Below are 21,906 nucleotides of genomic sequence, written 5' to 3' on the forward strand. Positions count from 1 at the left end.
GATGGAATATAGAATTTAGGCCAAAGGCCAAGCACTGGGACCTATGAGGTCATTCAAAGTAGAAAGGCTTGAAAGGTGTATCAGGAGGAAAACCTCGGATTACACTAAGAAAAAACTGTTAGCAAAAGGTGGATAGCAAGATGGAAGAAGGAGAATATGAACGGAGGTACATAAAAGGAATGAAAGGGGTTGCAGCTAGGAGCCTTAGGAAGGCACGCTGCAAAGAACCTTAAGTAATGCCTACAGTGCACCGCGTGAGGTGCACTGACGGCGCTAACCCCCTGCGGGGGAAAAGCTTAGAAAGAAATTACCATATATTCTTCGTAACTCTGAAGTTCTGTCGAGTCAAAAATAATGAATAATTTACATTTCTCAGAGAATGAGAGACATGATAGACCCACAATGATGTATTATCAACGAGTAATTTAGCGAACGTCCATTAATATATACCCCCATGGCTTCATAAATTATGAAGCACGAACCCACCATCTACCCGGGTATCGACGACGCCCCATAAATAAGAAAACGTCTCGTGCCCGACGAATGACAATGTGAGGACTGGGCATCAAGATTCTATCATAACAACATTATTATTATTATTATTCAGAAAATGAACCCTATTCATATGGAACAAGCCCACCAAAGGGGCCACTGACTTGAAATTCAAGCTTCCAAAGAATATGATGGTGTTCACTAAGAATAAGTAAGATGAGGTAAAGGGAAGTACAGAAAGAAGAGATCTCACTTATTAAAAAAGAAAAAAAATATAAATTTAAAAAATTAATGACTAGATCAAAATATATTAAAATGCAAGGAGAGTCGTATTAGGGTGGTAATGCACTGCCTCTTCGCTTGAACCTTTGAAAAGGTTTCAATTGCAAGACATCCTCAGTGGGGAGACTGTTCTATCCACAGTCCAACAGTGTGAGGAATAAAGGACTTCTGGAACTGATGTTCTATCCACAGTCCAACAGTGTGAGGAATAAAGGACTTCTGTAACTGATGTTCTATCCACAGTCCAACAGTTTGAGGAATAAAGGACCTCTGGAACTGATGTTCTATCCACAGTCCAACAGTTTGAGGAATAAAGGACCTCTGGAACTGATGTTCTATCCACAGTCCAACAGTTTGAGGAATAAAGGACCTCTGGAAATGATGTTCTATCCATAGTCCAACAGTTTGAGGAATAAAGGACTTCTGTAACTGATGTTCTATCCACAGTCCAACAGTTTGAGGAATAAAGGACTTCTGTAACTGATGTTCTATCCACAGTCCAACAGTTTGAGGAATAAAGGACCTCTGGAAATGATGTTCTATCCACAGTCCAACAGTTTGAGGAATAAAGGACTTCTGGAAATGATGTTCTATCCACAGTCCAACAGTTTGAGGAATAAAGGACCTCTGGAAATGATGTTCTATCCACAGTCCAACAGTTTGAGGAATAAAGGACTTCTGGAAATGATGTTCTATCCACAGTCCAACAGTTTGAGGAATAAAGGACTTCTGGAACTGATGTTCTATCCACAGTCCAACAGTTTGAGGAATAAAGGACTTCTGTAACTGATGTTCTATCCACAGTCCAACAGTTTGAGGAATAAAGGACTTCTGTAACTGATGTTCTATCCACAGTCCAACAGTTTGAGGAATAAAGGACTTCTGTAACTGATGTTCTATCCACAGTCCAACAGTTTGAGGAATAAAGGACCTCTGGAACTGATGTTCTATCCACAGTCCAACAGTTTGAGGAATAAAGGACCTCTGGAAATGATGTTCTATCCACAGTCCAACAGTTTGAGGAATAAAGGACCTCTGGAACTGATGTTCTGTCCACAGTCCAACAGTTTGAGGAATAAAGGACTTCTGGAACTGATGTTCTGTCCACAGTCCAACAGTTTGAGGAATAAAGGACCTCTGGAACTGATGTTCTGTCCACAGTCCAACAGTTTGAGGAATAAAGGACCTCTGGAACTGATGTTCTGTCCACAGTCCAACAGTTTGAGGAATAAAGGACCTCTGGAACTGATGTTCTGTCCACAGTCCAACAGTTTGAGGAATAAAGGACCTCTGGAACTGATGTTCTGTCCACAGTCCAACAGTTTGAGGAATAAAGGACCTCTGGAACTGATGTTCTGTCCACAGTCCAACAGTTTGAGGAATAAAGGACCTCTGGAACTGTTGTTCTGTCCACAGTCCAACAGTTTGAGGAATAAAGGACCTCTGGAACTGATGTTCTGTCCACAGTCCAACAGTTTGAGGAATAAAGGACCTCTGGAACTGATGTTCTGTCCACAGTCCAACAGTTTGAGGAATAAAGGACCTCTGGAACTGTTGTTCTGTCCACAGTCCAACAGTTTGAGGAATAAAGGACCTCTGGAACTGATGTTCTGTCCACAGTCCAACAGTTTGAGGAATAAAGGACCTCTGGAACTGATGTTCTGTCCACAGTCCAACAGTTTGAGGAATAAAGGACCTCTGGAACCGAGGATAACTGCATCAACAACACACAGGGAAGAGACATTCTTACACTGATCAAAAAATAAAGTACCGAAGGCCCATCGCCCAGAGGAGGGTACCCCGGAGGAGGGTTGTAGTACCCCAGGGGGAACAACTAGGGCCACCACCAGCACCGTAATCATCACCACCACCATCATTTATCATGAGCGATGACCCTTATTCCCTTAAACCTGACGGGGACATCATGTGGCGAGTCTGAGAGTCTAAATCTCAGGCGTCCGACAAGGTTTACATCCCCATCGACATAAGGAGAACTCAATTTACATATCTGATGCTCTCTCTCTCTCCCTCTCCCTCTCCCTCCCCAGCAGACCAGCAGGCCTATACGTGGCCTTAAAAGGCATGGCGTCTTACCATACCTGGAGAGGTGCTGATAGGCATATGTCTGCGAGAGAGAGAGAGAGAGAGAGAGAGAGAGAGAGAGAGAGAGAGAGAGAGAGAGAGAGAGAGAGAGAGAGAGAGAGGGAAGGGAAGGGAAGGGAAGGGAAGGGAAGGAAGGGAAGGGGGAGAGAGAGAGAGAGAGAGAGAGAAAAAAAACTTGAACCATTTCAGACACCTAGGTTAATAAGACAAACAATTTAAAATTCCTATTGATGTACAACGTTCTATAATTCTTCACGATTAATAAAAATTTTTTTTAAAAAACATCCCCACCATATGACCCTCATATAAGAAAACCACACCCCCAAAAAAAAAAAAAAACTCTTCAAATGACTCTCCTCAAAATTTAATTATTCTACAGTACAACTGGACCGCCCTTTCCGGCAAAAAAAAAAAAAAAAAAAAAAAAAGAAAACGTATCATTCCCTTTAAGGATATTCATTATGTTCTGATAAGCCCATTCTCACCCACGCCCCATACAATGAAAGCTCTACTTAACTGAGAGAGAGAGAGAGAGAGAGAGAGAGAGAGAGAATTTGGCATGAATTAATTTCTTATAATGAACGCATCTGAACTATTTTGAGACACCTGAGAGAGAGAGAGAGAGAGAGAGAGAATTTAGCATGAATTAATTTCTTATAATGAACGTATCTGAACTATTTTGAGACACCTGAGAGAGAGAGAGAGAGAGAGAGAGAGAGAGAGAGAGAGAGAGAGAGAGAGAGAGAGAGAGAGAGAATTTAGCATGAATTAATTTCTTATAATGAACGTTCCAGAACCATTTTGAAACACACCTGAGAGAGAGAGAGAGAGAGAGAGAGAGAGAGAGAGAGAGAGAGAGAGAGAGAGAGAGAGAGAGAGAGAGAGAAATTGGCATGAATTAATTTCTTATAATGAACGCATCTGAACTATTTTGAGACACCTGAGAGAGAGAGAGAGAGAGAGAGAGAGAGAGAGAGAGAGAGAGAGAGAGAGAGAGAGAGAGAGAGAGAGAATTTAGCATGAATTAATTTCTTATAATGAACGTACCTGAACCATTTTGAAACACCTGACACAGAGAGAGAGAGAGAGAGAGAGAGAGAGAGAGAGAGAGAGAGAGAGAGAGAGAGAATGCACTAACTGACCCTAAGTCGAAGACCACTCAGGCAAGCATCAAAGCTTTAATCACCAGCCCTCCTCAAGCAAGTACCAAGTGCTTAGAGAGAGAGAGAGAGAGAGAGAGAGAGAGAGAGAGAGAGAGAGAGAGAGAGAGAGAGAGAGAGAGAGAGAGAAGTAGTAATATCTCGGGCGTTAGCGCACATTCGAAATAATCTGAAACGAGAGATACAAAGGCAAAAAAAGAAGCAAGAGGAAAAAAAAAATTGGATTCACGCAATCATCTTGGAAGGGACCCCGCCCCGGCATTAAGGTACCTCCGCCCGATGATTACCTTGCGGACACCTCTTTCCTCCTCCTCCTCCTCCTCCTCCTCCTCCAAAGTCTTCGGTAGCAACATCTACTTCTAACGACCCTCCGCCCCCTCTCTCTCTCTCTCTACTATGACCGGAGTCCTTCGAGGGACAAGGCGCTCCCTCACCCGCTCCCCCTCCCATAGGAGTCCTTCGGGATTCAAGGACCCCTTCCTTTTCAGCCATTTCTCCTGGGGTTCCCCCTGCACCTTACAATCCGCGAAACTAGTGTATACACCCTCCGAAACTAGTGTATACACCCCCAAACTAGTGTACACACCCACCTAAGACTAGTGTATACACCCTCCGAAACTAGTGTATACACCCCGAAACTTGTATAAACCCCCAAAGCTAGTGCATACACTCTCCGAAACTAGTATATACCCCCGAAACTAGTATATACAACCCCGAAGCTAGTGTATACACCCCCGAAACTAGTATACACCCCCAAAACTAGTGTATACACTCTCCGAAACTAGTGTATACCCCCGAACCTAGTGTATACAACCCCCGAAGCTAGTGTATACACCCCCAAAACTAGTGTATAAAACTCCCCAAATTAGTGCATACACCCCCTAGAACTTGTGTATACAACCCCGCCAAAATTGTGTATACACCCCCCAAAACTAGTGTATACACACCCGAAACTAGTGTACACACCCCCGAAACCAGTGTATACACACCCGAAACTAGTGTACACACCCCCAAAACTAGTGTATACACACCCGAAACTAGTGTATACATCCCCGAAACTAGTGTATACACCTTCCGAAACTAGTGTATACACCTTCCGAAACTAGTCATCAAAGGGACCGTTTCCGCCTTATTCACTTCCCAGAAAAGATAAAAAATAAAAAATAAAAAACCACTGAAACAATGAATTACAAATTGGGTGTCCCGATTCAGGCGTGTCTATCATTTTACTTTAGTTTATGCGTCAGTAAAATGGCGATTTCAGACGTCGCTACCGCAACAGAGAGCCTTTTTTGAATGAAGAATTATTCCAGACTTCTCCCACCAGTTACTTCCTAAACAGGTAAAACGCTTCTGCTGCTGCTGAGAGAGAGAGAGAGAGAGAGAGAGAGAGAGAGAGAGAGAGAGAGAGAGAGAGAGAGAGAGAGAGAGAGAGAGAGAGAGAGAGCTCCTAAACGGGTAAAACGTTGCTTCTGAAAGAGAGAGAGAGAGGGAGAGAGAGACCTCATAAACGGCTAAAACACTGCTGCTGCTGAGAGAGAGAGAGAGAGAGAGAGAGAGAGAGAGAGAGAGAGAGAGAGAGAGAGAGAGAGAGAGAGCTCCTAAACGGGTAAAACGTTGCTTCTGAAAGAGAGAGAGAGAGGGAGAGAGAGACCTCATAAACGGCTAAAACACAGCTGCTGCTGAGAAAGAGAGAGAGACCCTAAACGGCTAAAACACTGCTGTTGCTGCTGATGCTGAGAGAGAGAGAGAGAGAGAGAGAGAGAGAGAGAGAGAGAGAGAGAAAATACTCGTCCCGCATATTCTAAAACTAAATCCTACGACGATAAAGGCTGAAGCATGAATTGTATAATGCGAGTATTTTTTTTTTTTTTTGCTTTTTTTTTACCGCCCGCCTCTCTAAACTGCTGCTACAAACACGGTCAGAATTCGCCCCTTCTGATAAAGTAGTGGCAAAGGGGGGTGTTATTTACCCATCCATAAATAGGAACCAAATCACTGCAGGTTCTTCAAATGTTACACCACCGCCTTCCTTGATCTTCCATCAACGCGAGTTTGGCGACTGGCAATATGAAAGGTTGCTGGAAAAAATGAATACCACGGCACCTTTTGATATTTAACAGGAGCTCGAGGTTTTCATAACAAATGTACAATACCGTATTATAGTAAATATTCCTGGCCGTAAATACAATCTTAGGAATCTGGAATACCAACAATTAGAACGAACTGCTATTAAAAACAAGTAAAAAATGAGTCGAAGTTTCTTATGCGTAATCGAGTTTTCCGTACAGCCGCTACAGCGTATTATCAAGACCACCGAAAATATATTTATCTCTCGGTGGTCTCGGTATAATGCTGTATGAGTCGCGACCCAAGAAACTTCAACCATGGCCCCGTTGTGGCCTATCCTATATCGCTGCCAGAACCACGATTATGGCTAACTTTAACCTTGAATAAAATCAAAACTACTGAGTCTATAGGACTACAATTTGGTATGTTTGAGGATTGGAGGGTGGATGATCAACATAACCAATTTGCAGCCCTCTAGCCTCAGTAGTTTTTTAAGATCTGAGGGCGGACAGAATAAAGTGCGGACGGACAGACAAAGCCGGCACAATAGTTTTCTATTACAGAAAACGAAAATGAAATTCACCTATGCCATAAGTTCATTCAGACACGCATGAGCAAGCAATGTCCATTTATAACACGCCCATTGTAATGACCTCACTGAGGTGAATTTTATATTGGGAATGAATGCTGTCCAACCTTTACAGTTATCAAAAGCGACAAGAAAATATTATCAGAAGACATCGAGAGCTAACGACCAAGCATCAATGTCACAGGCAGAGGGTTTCCTGTGGTAATTCCTTGCGGAAGTTGTGCTAATGGTGAGTCACGCCTGAGTATTTCCTTTATATATATATATATATATATATATATATATATATATATATATATATATATATATATATATATATATATATATATACTATATATATATATATATATATATATATATATATATATATATATATATATATATATATATATAGACTGTGAAATATTTTCTGTTAAAACACAAAATTCCATCATCAAATATAAAGGAATCACAGAAATGCCAAAATGTGGAAAATAAAGGCTATATTTCAGAGACCGATCTGTCTCTCTCCTCAGGCAAATAGTGAATCACTATTTGCCTGAGGAGAGAGACAGTTTGGTCTCTGAAATATAGCCTTTACTTTCCACAATTTATGCATTCTATGGGCTCCTTATATTTTATATATATATATATATATATATATATATATATATATATATATATATATATATATATATATATATATATATATATATATATATATATACATACATATATATATATATATATATATATATATATATATATATATATATATATATATATATCTGTGTTAGAGTAAATAAATAATAATTGGGAATTACGACGACACAATATATCTAAATAGGATCTGCATATCATGTTCGAAATTAGAAAGATTCAAGATAGGTTTCGGGAAATCATAAAAGTCTTGAAAATTGACACATCTGAGAAAGAAGTAATGTTTCCTCCAACAAAATTAACGTCTTGGCCTTCGCAAATATATTAAATATAAATTTTGAAAGTCTCACTTTTTCGTCTTAAAATATACCTATAACACTCTCTCTCTCTCTCTCTCTCTCTCTTCGAAGATTAGCGTCTTAACCTTCGAAAAAGTTAATCCTGAAAATTTCTAGTCTCAATTTGCCGTCTTAATATTTACCTATAACTCTCTCTCTCTCTCTCTCTCTCTCTCTCTCTCTCTCTCTCTCTCTCTCTCTCTCAAAAATTAGCGTCTTAACCTTTGAAAAATTTATACAGAAAATTTTTAGTCACATTTTGCCGTCTTAAAATTTAAAAACTGGTAACTGGTTCGATCTGCCCTTCCCTTCCCACCTCGCACTCGTGAAGGCCTCTCAAGGAAAATGAAACTTCCCTTATTTTGCACTGGATACTTACACCACAACTCTCTTTCTCTCTCCCCCACTCCTGATTATGTTCATATTTTGCTGAACTATGCATCCCTTGATCCATACATGGCCAGGGCCACCTCCTCCTCCTCCTCCTACTCTTCCTACCCCTCCTTCTTCTTCTTGTTCTTCTTCTCTCGACAGAGAACTACGCTTCTCCTCCTTCTTCGTCTTCTTCTTCTTCTTCTTCTTCTTCTCTCGACCGAGAACTACGCTTCTTCTCCTCCTCCTCCTTCTTCCTCTTCTTCTTCTTCGTCTTCTTCTCTCGACAGAAAAGTACGCTCCTCCTCCTCCTCCTCCTCCTCTTCCTTCTTCTTCTTGTCTCGACCGAGAACTACGCTTCTCCTTCTCCTCCTCCTCCTCTCTTATCGTTTTCACTTGACCGGTGACTACGCTCCCGACATGACCCTATCTATATACGATGCACAAATTGCACGGCAATACCTTCCATAAATAATCATCTTCGCGAACTAATACCTATCTTTTATTTTATTTATTTTTTCTTGGTACAGCCAACCACCACAATAGGGCATAAACTATTCCTCTCTACAGGTTGTACGCTACACGCAAATAATCCCAATACCGTCCCATTTTTGGGCAAAGTGTCAAATATGCATTTTTTTCACAGTACTTCAGTTATTTTATCACCGAATTTTATTTCATTAAAGTATCAAGTTGCCTCTCTCTCACCATCCAGGGAGAGAGAGAGAGAGAGAGAGAGAGAGAGAGAGAGAGAGAGAGAGAGAGAGAGAGAGAGAGAGAGACTTTATGCTTCTCTGAAACAAGAAGTCGATGATGAAATCGACGTCGATGAAGTTCTATCAAATAATCGATGCTGCCAAAAATATGGACGCCATATTGATGTTTGCAGGTAAAAACAGATAAATATTTCTCTCTCTCTCTCTCTCTCTCTCTCTCTCTCATAGTTCCTTCTTATAAATATTCTCAAGACCCAAGGACTCTGTCCATGCGGGATAAAATTATTTTTAAAAATTGTTTATTGTGTTTATTAACAAGAGAGGATCTATATTGCTTCAGTAGTTAACACCCTACACTGTATGTGAAAAAGCAAGTGTTCTGAAATTTGTATGCAATATTTTCAACTATCATCTTCCATTCTCCCTACATAACCAAACCACCACGCTTTTCAAATCATACCATTACTGTACTTTCTCGTCGTCCCGGCCTTTTAGTCCGATAACTTTCCTCTTAATAAAAGATAAGTTAACGCCTTCGGATCTGGACAAAACGCATAGTCTTTAGCGTATTGTTTTCTTATACCGAACTAAATGTAATCAATGTAGTATAGAATTTAGGCCAAAGGCCAAGCACTGGAACCTACGAGGTCATTCAGCGCTGACACTGAAACTGACAGTAAAAGGTTTGAAAGGTGTAACAGGAGGAAAACCTCGCAGCTACGGGGTATACCGAGCTAAATGAAAGTGATGAATAAATGCAGAAAGAAAAGGGAAGAAAATGACAAGACCATCTACTGCGTACACTACAGAGACTTCTCTTTCGTAAGCAAATCCTTCATCAGCATTCGCTTTCATCAAAAGCCATCACTATCCCCACGTCGCCTTCATCGCCTTCCTCATCAATCATCACTACAATCCTCCACCTCCTCCCCTTCCTCTCCTCCTCCTCCTCCTCCCCCTTCCTCTCCTCCTCCTCCTCCCCCTCCTCCCCTTCCTTCTCCTCTTCCTCCTCATCCCCTCCTCCCCCTTCCCCCTTCCTCCTCCTTCCCTTCCCCCTCCTCCTTCTCCTCCCCACCTTCCTCTCCCTCCTCCTCCTCCTCCTCCCCACCCCTTCCCCTCCTCTTCCTCATCCTCCCCTTCCCACCCCCCCTCCTCCTCCTCCCCCCACCTTCCCCTCCTCTCCTCCTCCTTCACCCCCTCCTCCTCCTTCTCCCTCCTCCTCCTCCTCCTTCCCTTCCCTCCTCCTCATCCTTCCCCTTCATCCTCCCCTCCTCCTCCTCCTCCCCCTTCCCCTTCCCCTTCTCCTCCAAGGGCTCACTCACCTATTTTGTTGAGGTCTGGAAGAGGGAAGTGCTTGATGTTTTGGTTGAGCTGTTCTTGGTAGTAATCGACGATGCCCTGCTGCACCTTTCGCAGGTTCGACACCTGAGGGGAGACACAAATAATAATAATAATAATAATAATAATAATAATAATAATAATAATAATAATAATAATAATAATAATAATAAGAAGAAGAAGAAGAAGAAGAAGAAGAAGAAGAAGAAGAAGAAGAAGAAGAAGAAGAAGAAGAAGAAGAAGAAGAATACAAAAAAGAAGAAGAAGAAAATCAAGCAATAATGATAGTATCAACATCCACTACATCACCTGTGGGAGTTCGTTCACCTGTCCAGGTATGCCATGGCAGGGGAAGAACACGCCGAGTTCAGAAACATTTCACACCAAAACATTCAGTTCATTGCACCGAACGAACTGGATGGTAGGAACAGAGTCTATATATATATATTTTAACTATCACATACGCAATTGCTCTGTGCATTAGTAGAATTACTAAGAGGACCTCATTCTAACTGGATGGTATCTAGTGGAGTATTTGTTCGGAAAAAGTTACAAGCTTTCTTGGACAAACAGTCCACATTGTACGGATACTTGATAATGTGGACTGTTTGTCCAAGAAAGCTTGTAACTTTTTCCGAATAAATACTCTATTAGATACCTACCATCCAGTTTGAATGAGGTCATTTTATAATATATAAATATATATATATATATATATATATATATATATATATATATATATATATATATATATATATATTGACTCTGGATGGGAGCATGTACTGAAGAGCGTTCATGCAATAACTTTTGAGAGAGAGAGAGAAGAGAGAGAGAGAGAGAGAGAGAGAGAGAGAGAGAGAGAAAATATTTTTGACAATAATAGTTTTTAGTTTGAAAGTGAGTTCTCTCTCTCTCTCTCTCTCTCTCTCTCTCTCTCTCTCTCTCTCTCTCTCTCTCTCTCTCTCTCTCAAAAGTAGAATGTACAACTGTTACGTTCGTTATCGTAACTACATTCTCTCTCTCTCTCTCTCTCCTCTCTCTCTCTCTCTCTCTCTCTCTCTCTCTCTCATACCTCAAGTACCCACACTAATAGCACCCGCGGGGCACCGAGAAGAGTACACGGGAAGGGAATGCCCAAGCGATATGGTTAAATCTAACCCCACAGTGCAACGGACTCGCCGAGAATGTTGCTAACTGGCCAGCCATGCCCTAGCAATGCCCTAGCCATGCCCTATAGTAATACCCCAGCCATGTCCTAGTCATGCCCTAGCAACGTTCTGGCCATGCCCCAGCAATGCCCTAGTCATGACCTAGCAACCCCTAGCAATGCCCAAGCAATGTCCTAGCAATGCCCAAGCAATGTCCTAGCAATGCCCTAGCCATGCCCCAGCTAGCTACCTATCTAGCTAGGCGTTTAGCTATATTGTTAGCGGTCCTAGCAATGCCCTTAGGGACTCCACCCCTCTCCTCCTTTCCCCCCCTCCCCCAAAGTGTAAAACTTCGCCGCCCTCCGCCCATGCCAGCCAATATAAAGACCGAAATGGGCGTCGGCTTCTACAAAAAAAAAAGAGAGAAAGAAAGAAAGATTAAATGGAGTCTCGACTACTGTACAGGCAGGCACACCTGGTCACTGCCTTAGGCCTGTAATTTGAGTTACAGTTTCTTGTTATTTAATATTATATATATACATATACATATACATATACATATATATATATATATATATATATATATATATATATATATATATATATATATATATATATATATATATATATAAAAAATATATATGGAATAAATTGCGACAAAAAGTGACATAAAATGATACACGAAAATATAAGTGGAATAAAGTGCGGAAAAGTGACGTTAAATAAGTGATACACGAAAATATAATACGTGGAAAAAAGTGTGATAAAACTGACATTGAATACGTGATACACGAAAATATAATAAGTGGAACAAAGTGAGAAAAACTGTGAAAAAACTGACAATAAATAAGTGATACACGAAAGTATAATAAATGGAAAAAAGTGACATTAAATAAGTGATACACGAAAATATAATAAGTGGAATAAAGTGACAATAAACAAGTGATATACGAAACTATAATAAGTGGAAAAAAGTGAAGAAAATAAAGTGACACTAAATAAGTGATTAAAAAGTCCTCCTTCTTACCGTCTGTAAGAAGATCCTACAAATCCTTCTCAAGGACTGAAGGAAAGGAAGGACCTTCCCGAGGACTGAAGGACGAAATAATGAAGAGATAAACAGCCGAGAGGGGGCAAAAGCCGCCGAAATCGGAAACCCTTAAGGGGGGGAGGGGGGGGAAGGGGACATCTCTAATCCCTTACGAAACTCTACTCTCGCGCTAATGAGGAAAGACGCCATTTTTTGTTTTTTTTCCTTTTATTCTTTTCGTACACAACCAATTTAACAAATTGGGGGATATTAAACAATTTAATAAATTGGGAGATATTAACCAATTTAATAAATTGGGAGATATTAACCAGTTTAACAAATCTGAAGGGGTTTTTTTATTTCTCCTATCAAACGCCACATAAGCAAAGCATAACTTTAAATAATTACTATCTTATTTACATTTCCATGTCTCTACTAAATTGTTCAATCAATTTTCTATTCCCTTTTTATTATTATTATTATTATTATTATTATTATTATTAATCATACTGTTCAGCAACACCTAAACAAACAAACAAACACACACACACACACACACACACATATATATATATATATATATATATATATATATATATATATATATATATATATATATATATATATATATATATATATATATATATATATCCTGATGAAATGCTAATCAATTCAATAAACAAAACCCTGCAGAAATGAAAACCTAAAAAAAGTAAACAACTTGCTTAAATCGGACAATGACTATAAAAATCTACTTGGCAAAATTGTATACTAATCTACAAACAACATAAAAAAAAAAGCAACTGAAATTACAAAGCAGACTTCGCGCATGCCTGGGCAAGCACCGGTGTGCCATAACGCCTCTCATTTCCAGGACACATACAAAAAGAAAAAAATTTCTTAGGGACATAAAAATCTGAATTTTTAAGGGACATGAAAAAAAAAATAATTTTCAGCAGACATAAAAAACAAAAAACAAGAAAAAAAAAAAAAATTTTTAGGGACAAAAAAATCAGAATTTTTAGGGGCAATAAAAAATATAAATAAAATTTTCAGCGGACGTAAAAAAAACAAGAAAAATAAAAAAAATAATTTTCAGGGGACATAAAAACCCAAAAATAAAAACTTAAAAAAGTTAATCTCAGGGGACATATAGAAAAAAATAAAAACTCAAAAAAAGTTAATATCAGGAGAAAAAAAAATAAAACAAAACACTATCAGAGGACATGAAAAAAAAAAAAAGAATTTTCAGAGGAAAAAAAATTTTTCAAGAAAAAAAAAATTATCAGGGGACATGAGAAGGAAAAAAAAAAAAAAAAAAAAAAAAAAACAGAATGTGCTGCGTCACACAGTAATGAGACGTAACGTCAATGACAGAATATAAACCCGTCTGGCACAGCGGTCATGGACAGAAGGCATCGCCTCTGTTCCACACTTCCTTCGCATGGCAAGGTTTTGCTATTTTTATCAATAAAATTCAATACATCTGCGTTTAGAGAGACACTTTCTTTAAGATCTTTAGTAATTCCTCTTTTTTACGCTTGATTACAATATTCTTCTTCTTCTTCTTCTTCTTCTTCTTCTTATTATTATTATATATATATATATATATATATATATATATATATATATATATATATATATATATATATATATATATATATATATATATATATATATATATATATTATATATGTATATCTATTATATATACATATATGGGCTATATATATATGCATATATAATATATATATATATATATATATATATATATATATATATATATATATATATATATATATATATATATATATATATATATATATAAATCATCAACACACAATCACGTGTGGAACAGAAATAAATTTCTGACTCGTCACACACACTCAGGTGGAAAGCAAGGGCGTTACCCACTGGGCCATACAAGTCTAAAAAGTTGGAACCTGAGCAACTGCACCCAGGAATTACCTGGGCAAGTAACTGCTTGCATACCAGCGAAGTTTTCCCCAACTTCCCGACTCATACCAATAGACAACATTTCATTCAATTATCCCTTCTTCATGAATAAGATGAAATCATCAACACACAATCACGTGTGGAACAGAAATAAATTTCTGACTCATCAGGATCACCCAGGTCTCTCAGGTGGAAAGCAAGGGCGTTACCCACTGGGCCATACAAGTCTAAAAGTTGGAACCTGAGAGCAACTGCACCAAAAGGAATTACCTGGGCAAACTAATACCAGCATTTTCCCCAACTTCCCGACTCAGCAATGACCCAACAGACAACATTTCATTCGAATTATCCCTTCTTTAAGATCATCAACACACAATCACGTGTGGAACAGAAATAAATTTCTGACTCACGTCGGGATCGAACACGTGATTGTGTGTTGATGATTTCTATCTAAAGAAAGATTGCTGAGTCGGAAGTTGGAAAACTTCGATGCAAGCATTAGCTTGCCCAGGTAATTCATACAGTTGCTCTCAGGTTCAAACTTTTAGACTTGTATGGCCCAGTGGGTAACGCCCTTGGCTCCACCTGAGAGACCTGGGTTCATCCCGACGTGAGTCAAAACTGTTCCACACGTGATTGTGTGTTGATGATTTCTATCTTATTCAAAGAAGATATCGAATGAAATGTTGTCTATTGGTCATTGCTGAGTCAAAGAGAAAAACTAAGATGCAAGCAGTTAGCTTGCATCTAGCTCAGGTTCCAACTTTAGACTTGTATGGCCAGTGGGTAACGCCCTTGCACCTGAGAGACCTGGGTTCGATCCCCGACGAGTCAGAAAACGCTATATATATATATATATATATATATATATATATATATATATACATATACACACACACACACACACCCACACCCACACCCACCCACAAACAAAGACGCATTCCCGCACTAGCGCTCGGGTAAATTTCTGGATGACCCCAACATATATATATATATTTTTTTTCATTATAAACTTTTGCTCGAAATTTGGCAAGTTTAGATAAGACTCCGGCATTTAATACAGATTTATGGGGCCCAGGAAAAGACATAAAAAGAGATCCCGAGCGCAATAAGTGGCTCCAAGAACTAAAAAAAGACATGAAATATGAGACACGTCTATTCAATTACCGTTTTAACTTTTCACGTCTGCCTGTTCATAAAAAACTTTATAACTGACAATTAAAGGAATGGAATGTAGAGTTTTGGCCAAAGGCCGAGCACTGGGATCTATGAGGTCATTCGGCGCTGAAAGGGAATTTGACAGCAAAGGGTTTCAAAGGTGTAACAGGAGGAAAACCTCAAAGCAGTTGCCCTATGAATCAGTTGTTAGAGAGGGTGGAAAGTCAGATGGAAGAAAGAGAACATGAACGGAGGTACAGTAAAAGGAATGAAAGATGTTGCAGGTCAGGGTCTGAGGAAGGCACGCTGCAAAGAATCTGAAGTAATGCCTACAGTTCCCCGCACTGATGACACTACCGCCCTACGGGAATACTGTAGCTGAAATTCCCATTTAAAAATTTCACCCATAGTCCATGTCTGCAATTTGGAACGACAGGAGGAAAAAAAGAGGTTACACACACAAAAAAAATAAATTAAAAAAATTCCAACACCTCACAGCCAAGTAATACCTGGACTTGCCTGCGGGTATTCACTTACGAGGGGGGGGGGCACATTACACACAGCATTCTAATGAACTAGCATGCCCCAGGGTATATAGGTACGGAGTGTTAGGACAAAAATTAAGGGGGTATGTGATGATGATGATAATAGTAATATAATAATAATAATAATAAATTTATTACTTTTGTTATGGTTGAGAGAGAGAGAGAGAGAGAGAGAGAGAGAGAGAGAGAGAGAGAGAGAGAGAGAGGAAAACCTGAAAAGAGAGACAGAGATAAATATCTATTTGATGATAGCTGCTGAGTACAGCGCTGTTGTCTGGCACAGGTCTCTCTCTCTCTCTCTCTCTCTCTCTCTCTCTCTCTCTCTCTCTCTCCATTTCTTCCAAAAGTGATGAAAATGACGACTTCCAGTCCATGCACTGCCTTCTACATATTTCTCTCTCTCTCTCTCTCTCTCTCTCTCTCTCTCTCTCTCTCTCTCTCTCTCTCCCAAAATGGCGACTCCCAGCCCATCCACTACCTTTCTACATCATAATCTACAGCCATCTTCGTCCGAACGCTACACAGCCAAGATGAAAAACCCCCATTAACTTGTACGTACATAAAAAAACCTCATTCTGTAGACTGTGGTCGCTCCAACGAAGGTGCTTATTTCGTAGCCAAATAATCAGCTACCCGAGAGAGAGAGAGAGAGAGAGAGAGAGAGAGAGAGAGAGAGAGAGAGAGAGAGAACAGCTTCTACATTACAGCTTCTACATAGCGACTGCACAGAGAGAGAGAGAGAGAGAGAGAAAGAGAGAGGAAAGATTACAGCTTCTACTTAGCGAATGCAGAGAGAGAGAGAGAGAGAGAGAGAGAGAGAGAGAGAGAGAGAGAGAGAGAGAGAGAGAGAGAGAGAGAGAGAAAGATTAAAGCTTCTACATGGCGACTGCTGAGAGAAAGAGAGATTACAGCTTCTACATAGCGACTGAGAGAGAGAGAGAGAGAGAGAGAGAATCATAAGGCAGAAGAAGAAGAAGAAGAAGAAGAAGAAGAGTGAGGTAAGGTGATGTAAGGAGGAGGAGGAGGAGGGAAGTGTGGCGGGAGGAATCATGCAACTTCTGAATCTTTCTCCAAAACACACACACGCCCATAAATATCTTGTACCTCCACCACCCACTTCCAACTCATCCCCCACCCCTCCCTCTCTTTCCCCCTTCCCCAAATTCACCTTTCCCCAAGCGCACCACAAGCTCATTCCTCTCGCCCCCTCCCTGTCTGGATTCCCCTGTCGTAGGGGAAATGCCACAGCGAGTGGAGGAGGTCTTCTCGTCTGGAGACTAGGAGAATTGTTTTAGTAAGATGGTTCAGGTTTGACCTTGAATTAAAGAAAGTGTGAAGTGAGGCTGTCGAATTATTTCAGTCTTAATCAAGGTAATACAGAGTTGGTCAAAGAGAGTTGATCCGGATAAAAAAAAAAAAAAAAAGTCTTGAGTTACTTTTGTCTTATTTAAGGTAATTAAGCATTGGTGAAAAATAGAAAGTTTTTAGTAAAACTCCCTAAGTCTTTCTTAAGGTAATTCAACGCTGGTCACAGAGAGTTGGCCTTGAAACATAAAAGAAAGTTTTAGTGACACTCGTTTAGTCTTTGTTAAGGTAATTCAACACTGGTCAGAGAGTTGACCTTGAAAAAAGAAAGTTTTAGTGAAACTCCCTAAGTCTTAGTTACGGCAATGCAACACTGGTCAGAGACCTGACCTTGAAAGAAAGGAAAGTCAAGTAAAACTCCTTTAGTCTTAGTTAAGGCAATTCAACAATAGTCAGAGTTGACCTTGAAAAAAAAATTTAATGAAACTCCTTTACTTTTAGTTAAGGCAATTCAACGTTGGTCAGAGAGATGATCTTGAAAAAGAAAACGAAAGACTTTAATAAAACTACTTTAGCCTTAGTTATGGTAATTCAACGCTGGTCACATCGAGTTGACCTTGAATACAAAGAAAGTTTTAGTAAAACCACATTAATATCAGTTAAGGTAATTCAACGGTGGTCAGAGACACGAAGACAGTCATATAATGATTATTGCTTTATACTTGAGTTCCAGAATTCGCCATGTCTTCCATGAAGTTTCCAGTTTTTGGGGAACAAGATCCTGGAAACTGATACATTCAGAGTAATTCCATCCCACTGAGAAACATTTCTGACACATTTACACCACTGAGAAACATTCCTGATACATTTAGAGCAATTCCATCCCACTGAGAAACATTTCTGATACATTTAGAGCAACTCCATTCCACTGAGAAAAACCTGTTTCCAAACATTACTTCCTTGAAAAGCTGATACTGAAAATCCCACTAAGCTGACAAGAACTCGAGCCTCTAAAACAGCTAGCAACATTCTTTCTCAATGTTCCCCCAAAGGGCGTTCCACAGATCAGACAATTAGGGATCCAGTTATATATTCCAATGAGAGAGAGAGAGAGAGAGAGAGAGAGAGAGAGAGAGAGAGAGAGAGAGAGAGAGAGAGAGAGAGAATTTTGAGGATTTTATAGTTAATCAACGATAACGACAGTGTTTAAGATAAATCTATAGTCCATAAGGATTTATTTATAATGATTTCATATATAATGAGAGAGAGAGAGAGAGAGAGAGAGAGAGAGAGAGAGAGAGAGAGAGAGAGAGAGTTTATTAGGATTTTACAGTTAATGAACGATAAAGAAAGTGTTTATTATGATAAATTTATACTCTATGAGGGTTTATATAATGATTTCATAAATAATGATGAGGTTTATTTATAATGATTTCATAAATAAGAGAGAGAGAGAGAGAGAGAGAGAGAGAGAGAGAGAGAGCAGCGTGGGACGATATGGTAGGAGTGGCCTGGGGTGGGTGTCCTCAACTGACCTACCCGCTGGTCTGGACACAGAGAGAGAGAGAGAGAGAGAGAGAGAGAGAGGAGAGAGCGGAGGGAGAGAGAGGAGGGAGGCGGAGGATGAAAGAACAGAATGGAGAGATGATGATGATGATGATGCTGGCTGTTCCTTCTCCTCCTCCCTAAGCCTCCCTCCTCAATATTCGGACCCCACCTTTCGCTCCTCTGAACATCATCCAGTACAAACTCAGCCCAGTGCATCTGACAATGGTCGTTTTCCATTGCATATTTAGCACTGTGGCGACCCTGAACAGTTGACTTGACACAACCACTTAAGATTCCTTGCGAAAAAACCACTCTTTCTCATCATCCAGTACAAACTCTGCCCATTGCACCTGACAATGATCGTTTTCCATTGCATATTTAGGTCTGTGGCGACCCTGAACAGTTGACTTGACACGACCACTTTAGATTCCTTGCGAAAAAACCCACCCTTTCTCATCATCTAATACAAACTCAGCCCACTGCATCTGACAATGATCGTTTTCCATTGCATATTTAGCACTGTGGCGACCCTATAGTTTACTCATCACAGCCCCTTGCTTTCATTAAGGAAATTCTGAAAAAACATCATAGCACACCCTTGTCCAGACCAGTTCAAAGCATCACTATTATATCCTTTCTGAAGACCAGTTCTCCTAGCATCCTTCCCTTACAAAAGTCCTGCCCTAAGGTGATTCCATCTTAAGTCCAAGTCCTATAACGGAAGACCTGAATATTCATCCCCGGGGCGGCACCCTTCCAAGACAAAGCCAGCCCCAGGGAACCCAGTGCCGAAAAAATCCCGTCTCAGTGACTCCTGTCCTGAAGAACTTCAGAAGTTCAAGCGGAGATGCAATGCAATACTACCCTAAAGTTGGTCTCTTTTTATTTTAGTAAAAAATTTCCTTACTTTTTTATCTGTTTATTTACTCGTTTCTTAATTGATTTTTTCTTGTATACCGAGTGATCTCTTCTTTCTGTATTTCCCACTATATATATATATATATATATATATATATATATATATATATATATATATATATATATATATATATATATATATATATATATACACACACACACACACACGCACATACACTTCGTTCAATTAATCAGTGACACCAACCCATCACCGAAGCAGCGTTACATAAACCCAGCGAATTAACGACTCAGAGGAGATTCGGGCTAACGAGGAGATAGCATCACGCTCGAGTTGTACAGGACCCGCGCACACTTATATAAATCGTTCATATTTACGACCGCGGGTTTGATGTAGCAAAAGTCGGCGGCCGCTTCAGAAGTATAAATATATATATATGATTTTTTTATCTATTCTTTTTTCTTTAGACACGAACAAGTGCTTGGGAGATCTTTGCTTGACTCATTGTTAAAGGAATGTGCATTTGATCTCATCATATAACTGTTGCTAAAGGCAGGTAACTTGAATAACATTATTATTATTATTATTATTATTATTATTATTATTATTATTATTATTATTAACCAAACAAAAACTTCTTTCAGTTTTCTTCTGAAGATGGAAGGAGAAACCCACAAGATTCTTGTGTATAACTTGCTTACTGGTAAATATTTACATATTACTTTGATCTCGAGCACTTTCAGGTCCTAACTGTGACCCTTTTTCAAGAGATGAGGTAGTCAGGCTGGTTCAAGGCCCAGCAATCTTCTGGAACTTCTTCTCCTGTGCTGTCATTTTAACAACTCTATGAGAATGGCTGTCCTGGTTTCAGCCATTCTCTTGAATTGACAGCCCAGGAGAAGAAGTTCCAGAAGATTGCTGGGCCTTGAACCAGCCTGACTACCTCATCTCTTGAAAAAGGGTCACAGTTAGGACCTGAAAGTGCTCGAGATCAAAGTAATATGTAAATATTTACCAGTAAACAAGTTTTACACCAGAATTTTGTGGGTTTCTCTTTCCATTATTATTATTATTATTATTATTATTATTATTATTATTATTATTCACAAGATGAACCACAATCATGTGGAACAAGTCCACAGGGGCCACTGAGTTGAAATTATTATTATTATTATTATTATTATTTAGATGCACCCTATTCATATGGAACAACCCACCAAAGGGCCACTGGCTTCAATTTCAAGCTTCGAAGGAACATGGTGTTCATTTGAAAGAAATCACAGAAGATATTATTATTATTATTATTATTATTATTATTATTATTATTATTATTATTATTATTATTATTCAGAAGATGAAGAACCCTATTCATATGGAACAAGCCCACCACAGGGCCCACTGACTTGAAACTCAAGCTTCAAAGGAATATTGTGGTGTTCCTTTAAAAGAAGTAACAGAAGGTAAACAGAAATCGAAAGAAGTAACAGAAGGTAAACAGAAATCAAAGAAGTAACAGAAGGTAAACAGAAATAAAAGAAGTAACAGAAGGTAAACAGAAATAAAAAGAAGTAACAGAAGGCAAACAGAAATAAAAGAAATAACAGAAGGCAAACAGAAATAAAAGAAGTAACAGAAGGTAAACAGAAATAAAAGAAGTAACAGAAGGTAAACAGAAATAAAAGAAGTAACAGAAGGTAAACAGAAATAAAAAGAAGTAACAGAAGGCAAACAGAAATAAAAGAAGTAACAGAAGGCAAACAGAAATAAAAGAAGTAACAGAAGGCAAACAGAAATAAAAGAACAGAAGGCAAAAGAAATAAAAGTAACAGAAGGTAAACAGAAATAAAAGAAGTAACAGAAGGTAAACAGAAATAAAAGAAGTAACAGAAGGCAAACAGAAATAAAAGAAGTAACAGAAGGCAAACAGAAATAAAAGAAGTAACAGAAGGCAAACCGAAATAAAAGAAGTAACAGAAGGTAAACAGAAATAAAAGAAGTAACAGAAGGCAAACAGAAATAAAAGAAGTAACAGAAGGTAAACAAATACAGGAAGAAGAGATCACGGATTAAAAAAGAAGAAATAAATTGACAAATCAATAAATAAATAGATAATAATGTGTTCAAGAATAATAATAATAATAATAATAATGATAATAATAATAATAATAATAATAATAAAGCATAAAAATTATTGTAACGAAAGCCTTTGTTATATTATTAATGGTTGGAGTTTAATGAAA

General features: G+C 38.9%; 1 protein-coding gene across 2 annotated transcripts in view; it reads right to left on the reverse strand.

Moving 5' to 3' along the window:
* Window positions 1-21,906, reverse strand: part of hook (hook microtubule tethering protein) — a 243,394-nt gene that overhangs the window by 137,182 nt on the left and 84,306 nt on the right. For both annotated transcript variants that reach the window (XM_067110806.1, XM_067110807.1), the window contains exon 4: window positions 10,084-10,186. In XM_067110806.1, the coding sequence (XP_066966907.1) occupies window positions 10,084-10,186 (103 nt within the window). The remainder of the gene's footprint in view (window positions 1-10,083; window positions 10,187-21,906) is intronic.

This window comes from Macrobrachium rosenbergii, chromosome 10, assembly GCF_040412425.1.
Source record: "Macrobrachium rosenbergii isolate ZJJX-2024 chromosome 10, ASM4041242v1, whole genome shotgun sequence".
In the NCBI taxonomy this organism is placed as follows: Eukaryota; Metazoa; Arthropoda; class Malacostraca; order Decapoda; family Palaemonidae; genus Macrobrachium; species Macrobrachium rosenbergii.